This window comes from Echeneis naucrates, chromosome 10, assembly GCF_900963305.1.
Source record: "Echeneis naucrates chromosome 10, fEcheNa1.1, whole genome shotgun sequence".
Taxonomy (NCBI): Eukaryota; Metazoa; Chordata; class Actinopteri; order Carangiformes; family Echeneidae; genus Echeneis; species Echeneis naucrates.
This window is the reverse complement of record NC_042520.1, coordinates 6,093,480-6,102,909: the sequence shown is the minus strand read 5'-3', so window position 1 is coordinate 6,102,909 and position 9,430 is coordinate 6,093,480. Positions and strand designations below refer to the sequence as shown.

Genomic DNA, 9,430 nt, shown 5'->3' with positions numbered 1-9,430 from the left:
TTTCATTCAACAATGAGCTTTTAGATTACAATACGCTTGCTAGTGACCAAATGTTTGACCTTTAGCTCTGATACTTTCTTTTTTTTTTCCTTTCTGCAAATTCTAAATCAAGATTGAGATATATTTGATTGAGTACAGCCAAACACACATGTTCTAGTTCTGGTGGAGGTAAGTATAGTGCTAAAAGCTAGATGGTCTGAGCGTGTGAAATTCGCAGGTGCTGCTTTGTGTGACGAGACATTCTGGTCTCTGGTGTCATGACTGGCTCAGCTGTGAGCCAATCGTGAACGGTTTAAGATTGGGGGCAATTTCAGCAGATACAGTGGTGACGCCTCCTCTTTTCAAACAATGGCTTCTCTTGTCACCATTGAGTAAATGCTAACAATTTTGTTACTTGTGCACCTATTCCTTTTAGATTTTGTAGCCCTGTGAATATGCCAATGCTTGGTACTGCAGTAGATCAAACACTCCACATCCATAGAAATTGAGGGAGAAATCTAACTGTAACCATTACATACAACATTTGCCAAATGCTCACCTTGATGATGAGATGAGGTCACTTATGAAGCAAACCCCAGCAAACCCACACAAGGAATAGAGCCTTCTCATATTTAGCATCTGCAAAAATTGTCATCCTCTCCTCCCACACTTTAGTAGTTTAACAGAAAGTGTGAATGCTAAATCAGTATGTTTATTATGCCTGCCATTACATAATGGATTCTGTTGCAAACTACTATGAATTTATGCATTGAATTGCAAACCGGATTATAATGTTCTAATAATTTCAAACATAATAATAATGTCAATTAAAAAAAACCCCACCATTTGTAATTCACTCCCTTTGGCAATACCAACACCATATTGTTCATACTTATATCAACAAGTATTTTCTTCTGTACTGTTTCAAAACTTCTACATCATACACTACCAGTCATTACTTTAGACACACTTATTCATCTGAATGAGAAAGTGTGTCCAAAACTTTGACTGGTAGTGAGCATCTTCTGTCTCTGCATAAAACATATATACATATAATCCATATAGATGTGTTAACGGCACATAAATGTTTACAATCAATGTTTTACCCCATACTAACTGAACTCAATGTCATGTCTGCAAAACCAGCTTGACATGACTTTTCCCTTGTCACAAGGTGCATTATTATGCTTGAGGTAGAAGATGGTAAATTGTACAACAATGCTCAGGCTGTAGCATTCAAATCATAACTGATGGTTTTCTGCTCGCTCCTGTAAAAGCTTATGAGCTACCATAGGATGAAAGTTATTAAAATTGCAGTTTTTCCTCTGTCTCATGTTAATAACTGAAGCTCCTGGGCTGTAGCTGCATGATGTTGTCCACTCAGCCAAATGTGTGGTAGCGGAGCAATAATTGAATGAAAAAATAGGTGTAAACTAAGAGCAAACTTGGTGAATGTATTTATGGCAAGAACAATAATCATGCTCTACTTCATCGTTGTCATATATTAGCAATGCTATTTCTGTTGGGGTAACTACATCAGTTTTTGTTCATCCTTAAAATACCAAGACACATTGTTATCAGTGTGTTCAAAGACTAAACCTCAGTTCCAGGCAGGTATACCCCCTCTGATATTGTTCTTTATTATATGCTGTATTGGTGTACAGTCTTATCACACTCAGAGTTGGCTGTAGAAACCACTGCTCATGAAAGCCAGAAACTGGATCTGTATAGTAATTTTACTCCCCCTTGTCATTCAGAACAGAGGGAGATTCATCATGTGCCAGATGTTAAGGTTTTACTGCTATTCAATCTGTCATCCGCATTACGGTTTCTTTATAGCAAGGTGGGAAAGGGCGTGGGGAGTTGTAAGTGATTTTTATCTATTTCACATATGAAGAAATGGTTCACTTTACATATCACTGGTATCTGCTGTGGACATTAAGTGGGGCTCCATACTACTTTGTCCACTGCAGCACATTCCAATATGAATCTGAAGAAAGCTCTGAGATTTCACGACACATGATGTAAAACAATATTTGGTGAAATGTTTTAAATCATTGGTGAGCAACATTTATGACTTGCACTTCGTCAGGGTGAGTGAGCCTACATTGGGGCCTAAGTCCTGGGCATCCAGTTAAAGGCATTTCTCTCTACACTCAATTTAATCCTGCAGCCCCACTGGTCATAATAAAATAGGTAAAAATAAATAAATAAATAAAATAAAGCTGATGTGAAGGTTATGCAATCCTCCGAGCAAAGGCACCAAAGGATGATTTTAGGCTGTAGATTGTATTGTAATTCTCAATTGAGGGAAAAAAAAAAGTTAAAATTTTAAACCTGAAAATAAATGACCATTATGCTCCCTTTTGAGAATGACTTTTTTTTTTTTTTTTTTTTTTTAAAGAAATACTCATCAATGACATTGTCTTAAGACACTTTTATTTGTCAAAGGGAAAACATAATTTTTTGTACATTCTTGTTTATTTTTCTTACCAAAAAGTTATTTTCTATGTTGAACTAATATCTCAATTACATAAAAGAATACACATCATTACTATCAGATTTTCTATACTGTACACTACAGGTTAAACTACCTGTAAATAAATATATTCTTTGTCTTCAGGAAAATAACCACATTGTCACTGTAAACATTGTTTTGAATGTGGCTTTGAATGTAGCTGGTACAACTCAGGACTATGGAGGCATCATGTTTTCCCTGTACATCTTAAAAAAAAAAAAAAAAAAAAAAAATTTGTGTGGTGGTTCTTGAATGTGAGGATCAAAGCATGGGCTTTTAGTTATTCACTGAATTGTTCTTTCCCCACACAAGTCATCTGTCAAAACTGCATAGGTGTCTAATGGCTATTCTACCAAACTACACATCTCTAGTACTGGCAGATGTGAGTGTGACTTGAGGATGAACTTTTTTTGTTGTAACTCATCCAATTTAATAATTAGATTATCAATAAGTACATCACTAATTTCCAGTAAAATGTGGGCTTAACTGGAAGGAAAGGAGGGATTCTGGTTCGTTATATTTATGCCTCATGTGAATACACAGACCTCCTACTGTTCTTTCTCCATCTTCGTCCCTTCCTCCCTTTCTTGGCTTTCCTCTCCTTCTTCTCCCTCCTTTCCTTCCTCTCCTTCTTCTGCCTCCTTTCCTGGCTTAGTCATAAGCAGTTGTCAGGGAAGCATTTCCTCTCTTCCTCCAGAAGGGGGCATGCTGCTCCATTGTTTGCTGGGTGCATTAGGACGTAGCGTGTGCGGTGCCTCACGCCTGACTCTCCACACTTGCCTTTGCACAATCCCCAGGGAGACCACACTGACACCTCGCAGTCCAGAGGTGTATCTGCACAGAGAGGGGACATTTTAGTGTCATTAACTTCAAGGCTAGCTTTGTCATTCTTTAGAAGTACAGTTTTTTTTGGAATGAAATAGAGTAATAATAATTCACAGTCATGAAAATCACTGCTCTGCCACCTTTACTTGGCTTTAAAAAACGTAAATAAAATAATGAAAGGATATTCCAGTAAATGGCGGTATGCAGCTTTTTATGAACTCATAAATTCTCATTATAGATTCTTGGCAGTGGGTGAACAGCTCGAAAATGCAGTTTGTCCATTTGTATTTTGCTATTCTTTTTCTAATCAGACCTTTTTTTTTTTTTTTTTTTTTTTTTTTTTTTTTTTTTTAATAGCTGTATGTATTTATTGAGTCTTTGCCCACTGTGCTTGTTCTGTGTTGGATGAGCTGTACTTGCACAGTACAGCTGTGCAAGTACAGCTGTGCAAGTACAGCTCATCCTCTAAGTGTCATTTATTTAGTCGACCATCGCAGATAAAGATGTAGTGCCTCACAAAAATGCACCTGTAATGCAAGGAAATTAAGCTTTTTTTTTCTCAAGTTAATTCTTCAAGTAAGTTATGAAAATGCATAACACAAATTTTAAGTCATGTTTTTTTTTTTCCTTCTTTATTGCTTCCACTTTTCCTTTCCAACATTGTGAGCTTGCCAGTCTACCTCAGACAACCTTAGTGTGACTTTGTGTACAGCTGATGTATATCACAGACCCAGATGTGGGCTAAAGAGTAGAAAAGCAGAAGGATGGAAGGCGGTACGGAAGCTGCATGGATGGACGGATGGAGGGGTAGAGTATGCACATCAAGTTGAGACTGATTTTTGACATCTCTGTTCATCTTGTGTGTCCATTAGGTCAGAAGGGATAACTTGATAAGATGTTCCACCAAGCAATGCTTATTCATTCCATGTTATCTTCGTGCTGCAAAATCTAGCAGGTGAATCTAAAGCAAGTAATCTGAAATAAAAATGTTTGTCATAGTCCTGGAGAGAAGACATGAAAGGGATGAGAGGAGGGAAGGATAAACAGTTGGAAAGGTAGGATGGAGCATTGGGAGCGGGGCAGGAAACCTCAAATGATTCTTGGCCCCTCGTTGTTGTTTGTTGATGGGTCGTCAGGGGAACAGTCTTGTAATCTGTGATGCTGAGTCAGTCAGTCTGAGTCTGATTTCTTTAGTGTGAGCTCAACTGTTAGGGTGACACAGTATCTCTTCATTCTTTCTTTCTCCTCTTAAGATGTCTTTTTCCTGGCCGAGCCATCTATTTAGACTTCATGTGGTAAATTGTGTTTTTATTAAAGGTTCTTTTTTCCCTTCCAGTCATATTGGAGAACATCAGTCACACAGGTTGTGTAAGTACTGCATTGTTGGCTTTACTTCTACATGCTCATGATCTTTTTTTCCAAGTTGTCTCCTTTGTCGTCTTTGCACTGAGACTGTGTAACTATTGCCACTAATCTGGACTACTGAGAGCCTTAAAATTCAACAATCTCAGATTAAGTAAATCCACATTCAATTTATGGATTGAGGTCCTGAGTAAAAATTTGTATGTAACGCATTCTGAGTCAAAATCGCTGCTTTACATTTCTACATAGCTTTCTTAAAATTCTCCTTCATTTTCTCCATTTCTCATCTTTAGATTTCCCCAGTGGAGGCCAGATGTGCCCCTGGAATTTTCTGAAGCCCTCTGCTAATTTGGCCTCTCTTGTTTCTGTTAGGAAGTAATTGGATTAGTGTGTGACCTCTAAGAGTGAAAATGCTTTCATTTGAGTCAGCAGAAGACATAAGCCCCTAGTATTGTGTTAAATCCTTACACCTGAGTTTGACCCAATATACAGCATAAATCTTCTTTCTGTTTAAATATGCATAGTATTATTCAATCAGTGCAGACAGAATGGGACAAAAGGTACCTCAGGGTAGTGATGATGGAATATTGCAAGCATATTATTAAACTGCAGGTCTCGCTAATGGATATATCAGCATATTTTTCTTACAAAATTTAATTCCATTTTGTTCCTCTTGCAAAATATTTATAATGCAGTTTCATTCCTGTATATTTTGAGCTTCTCCTTGAAGGTTATGCTATAGATTTTTTTTAATATGTATTTTCTCACCAAAAATTAAATTATTTGTCACCTTGAAAACAGATAAACCACACCGCCAAAGCAAATGTATCTTTTGAATGTTTAAAATCATGTATTGACTAAATGCATGCCAAAATCTCTTGAGGGCACTTTAATTTTTTATGGTCTATGTGGGAATAGCTGTTTGGGATCAATCTTTTTTTTTTTTTTTTTTTTTTTAAGGTTTCCTATTATTATGCAAGCATAATATCACATTTTTGCTGTACTTTCCCAATATATGGAAAAAAAGTTTTGACAGTCCGTCAGACAGTTTTCAGTCACGTGTGGAAATTGTGTATTTGTGTTCTTCAGACTTACTTATGAGCTTGTCCTCAATCTCGTTTCCTGTGGGGAGTTGGTTGGACTGTGTGGGTTCTGCAGGCAAGCTGATGATCTGATTGGTCTTCTTTACCCTGGTCAGTGTTACTTTGGCAATGGGTGGGAGGTGTTTCAGGCGGGGGTAGTAAAAGGAGTTGGCAGGGTGACTGGGGAAGGAAGCGGTGATCTATGGGAGGGAAAATGGATGATGATTGACAGCTGCTGTTAAATGGATACATGTAGAAGAGATTAAGAGAAATCACCCATTACACCACAACGGCTAATAAATTCTCTTGGATTTTTAGATACAATGCTACTAGAGGTTATTTAGAAAGTGACAATATGGCACCAATATCTGTACTTTTTTTTGTTGTTGTTTTTGGGATTTTGGAATCAATGCAACGTTGCTCTCGTCTTAGTGAGACCCACCTGTGTGACTTTGTCCTGTGGGATGGTCTCAAAATTTGGAGAGGAGAAGGTGAACCCGCTGTCAGTTCCTGCATCGTATGGGAAAAGCTCCAGTGACACATTATCTTTCCAGCGGTCGCCGTCACACAAGTCAATACTGTCCACACCCACAAACCAGTCTGGGCTTGGAACGATGCGCACAATGAATGACAGCTGCAGGAAATAGAGATGACAGAGACAAAGAGATTTATTTTTCAAGGCTGTGAGTTAAAGTCACAAAGGAAGAATTGCTTTCTTTCAACATTCAGATGTATGAAGAATTTATGCATTTGACATATCCATTCACTTGTCTTTTTAAAACACAAAAAATACTTTTGTGAGTTTTTGATTTAGGGGATGCAGACATCACTTGAGATCTGTCAGGCATCGTACCAAAAGACTTCTGACATCTTTTTTTCCACATATGGTGTGAGAGATTTTTGGTATTACCCTTAAAATATACATAAAAATAAATGGAACATATCAATTGTATGTATGTATTTCCATCTGACACGTGCTGTTATTTCATTGCTAAAGTATTGTTTATTTCCAGCTGATTAACATCTATCTCCAGCTAAACTTTTTCCATTTCTCTAACTGCCAAACCAAGCTTGTGTTGCCTCTCTTTTTCCCTTCTCCCCCACCTCTCTCGTCCCTTGTCCAAACCTAACATACTGTCAGATTTGTACCCAATTTTGCCATCTACCCGGACAATGTTAACAGCCAACTCCTACAGAGTACAGTGGTTGAAATAATTTGTTGAGACATATATTAGGCTTGCTGCTATTTGTAAACTCTCTTTATGATGTTAAATACGAGGGAAAACATTTTTGGATCTGCACCAACCTAGTTAAAAGTAAAATTTGCTTATTAATTTTCTTTTATTATCTTCAGCTTGCAGCATTTTGAATCGTTTCTGTTGCCGTGACATCACAACACCATATTCTCAAAAGAAATAATTTCATAGCACAGTAGACAAGTAATTGGGCACATTTTAATTTGATCTACTTATACCAACTTATGGAGAAAACTAATTTGATGGCAAAGTGGACCTGCCTGCCTGTGCATCTGAGGTGGATGCACCCAAAATTGGAGATTGTTGCATGACTTACATAAGAGTGCCTGGCAAAGACCTCAAATTGGGTGTTCATCTGGCCTGTCCCTCCCACTACAGCAGGAGCAGAGAGGATCCCATAAACACTCTGGATACGTTCGCCGGCCGCCTCAACTTCCTTCATCAGTGTCCAGGCCTCGCCTTTCTCCGCAAAATCCCTCACTCCATTGCTTGCAAACTCATTACGCTGCCACATATGGTAGTCAGAGCTGTGCGTCACCCCTAGAGAGAGAGGGAAATGAAAGGATCATAGGGATTTTGCAATTAGAAAATGTTGTAGGGATATTTAACGCTTTGTCTATTTAAGAAGAAAAACAGTGCCAAATAAGATTATAATTTTGCTCATTTCAGTTGCATTGTTCGAATCAACCTCATATATAACCACATATAATATTTGTTTAAACAATCAGTTTACTGATTAAAAGCTGCTGCTTATAAAATAATCTGTACAAAAAGCTGCTCAACTCTGCACTTACCAATAAGGTTGGACCATTGTGCAGGGGGACGGTAGACGGGATACTGCTTAGGGAAAGCTGCCTGAGTCCACTTGCCGGTAAAAGTTAGGCTATATTGGGCAGTTTCTGAGGCTGTGCACATAGGGATGTCAGTAGGAACAGGCATTGAATTACACCCTTGGCCCAATGTCACTATCAAGATGATTAGATGGTAGAGTGTCTCACAGACTGTGAGGATGTTCTTTGTGGTGTCCATTCTAATGAGGCCTAACAGGGAATACAAAATAAGGAGAAAAGTGAGCATTAATGTTTTTGTCATGCTGACTCATTCAGCTGCCATTTACAATTCTGCTTAGCACATATTCAACTTCATGTTCTCTGCTCTGCTGTCTTTGTTTTAATAATGTAATTATCTCGCCAAAGATTTCTTCATTCTTTTATGAAGGATTCATTTCTTCCTCTCCTTGTGCACTTTGACTAGTGTGATGTGTTAAGTTACTTGACATCTCCACTTTTCCTGTTAGCTCTTCTACATGGCATGCCTGAATTGGCAAAGTAGAGAAGAGTTGTCTGGCTGTAGCATCATTGTTTAACAAGTGGGGCATGTGAGTCAGAGGGAATAATTTTCACATAAATCCATTTCACTGTTTATTTTCCACTGTTGTTGTTACTGGTGGACTCCTCATTCCTGGTTCAGTGATATGAACCATAAAGCTATGTTAGCTGACTTTCCTAAGTTTGGAAGTCTTGTCATATTTTCCTCACTATCCTGTATTTAAATTCTCCAGAGAGGTCGTAGTACCTTGGCAATCATCGTGCCCCCTTCTTGAACTCTATCAATAATTCTGACGGTAATGTGTGTTCTTCATGATGTTAAACGTTTCCCTGAGGGATATATATAATTTTTATGTGGAGCATGTCCTATGCATGCTGACTTATCAACACAAATTTAGAGCCAGATATGTTCCCTATTTGTCTTAAAATATTTGCATTTTAATTCAACACTATTTATTCTTATACATGATACAGTGAATCCATATAAATGAAGTTATATCTGCACTTCCATTTGTTTTCTGAGTTTCTATCCCTTGTCATTCATGCGTTTTAATGACACACAAAGCACTGTTACATGAAAGATCTGAAGCCTTTCTGATATACAACTTGCATCCATTAATATGTGCAGTGATGCATACTTTTAAATGCAAGTTCCTCGGTACTTTTCTGTAACAACAAGATGATGGTGTGGTGCAGAGACTACTCACTGGTTTTCTCGGGGTTCCAGATGAATGAAGGGTTGTAGCAGATGACTAGAGAGGAGGGCTGGAGGTGAGGAGAAGGGGAGAGGAGAGCAGTGGATGTGGCTGTCAGGAAGAGTGACTGCAATGCTCCAGGTCCTCTTTCGCCTATTTATGTCTTTCAGGAGGTTCACCCCTCTCTCTCCTCTCCCATTTTCCCTCCTTTTCCCTCGTTGTCTCCCCCCTTTTCCCCCTTCGCTTGCTCCATTCCCCTCCTCTAGTTGTTTAACACGTTCTCTGAGCCTCTGTATCTGCTTGTGATTGACTTATCTGCCCCCCTAATGCCCTTTGACTTTGGCTGTCCATCTGCCAGTCTCCTCCTCCTCTCTCATACACTTTA

General features: G+C 38.4%; 1 protein-coding gene across 1 annotated transcript; it reads right to left on the bottom strand.

Annotated features, from left to right (window-relative positions):
• Positions 1-3,006: 3,006 nt before the first annotated feature.
• On the bottom strand, positions 3,007-9,157 carry spon2b (spondin 2b, extracellular matrix protein). The gene is made up of 6 exons (XM_029511715.1): positions 9,058-9,157; positions 7,817-8,062; positions 7,339-7,562; positions 6,209-6,400; positions 5,780-5,966; positions 3,007-3,331 (listed from the first exon to the last, which is right to left on the bottom strand). The coding sequence occupies exons 2-6, from the start codon at positions 8,049-8,051 to the stop codon at positions 3,153-3,155; spliced, it is 1,017 nt and encodes a 338-aa protein (XP_029367575.1). The 5' UTR covers positions 8,052-8,062; positions 9,058-9,157; the 3' UTR covers positions 3,007-3,152.
• Positions 9,158-9,430: the final 273 nt, after the last annotated feature.

What these genes read in the sequence shown, in the direction of transcription:
- spon2b (XM_029511715.1), bottom strand. Translation starts at nt 8,051, where the DNA reads ATGGACACCACAAAGAACATCCTCACAGTCTGTGAGACACTCTACCAT. An exon ending in CACAGGACAAAGTCACACAG is followed by an intron (nt 5,967 to 6,208) that starts GTGGGTCTCACT and finishes TCCCTCCCATAG; the next exon opens with ATCACCGCTTCCTTCCCCAG. An exon ending in GATTGAGGACAAGCTCATAA is followed by an intron (nt 3,332 to 5,779) that starts GTAAGTCTGAAG and finishes CTCTCTGTGCAG; the next exon opens with ATACACCTCTGGACTGCGAG.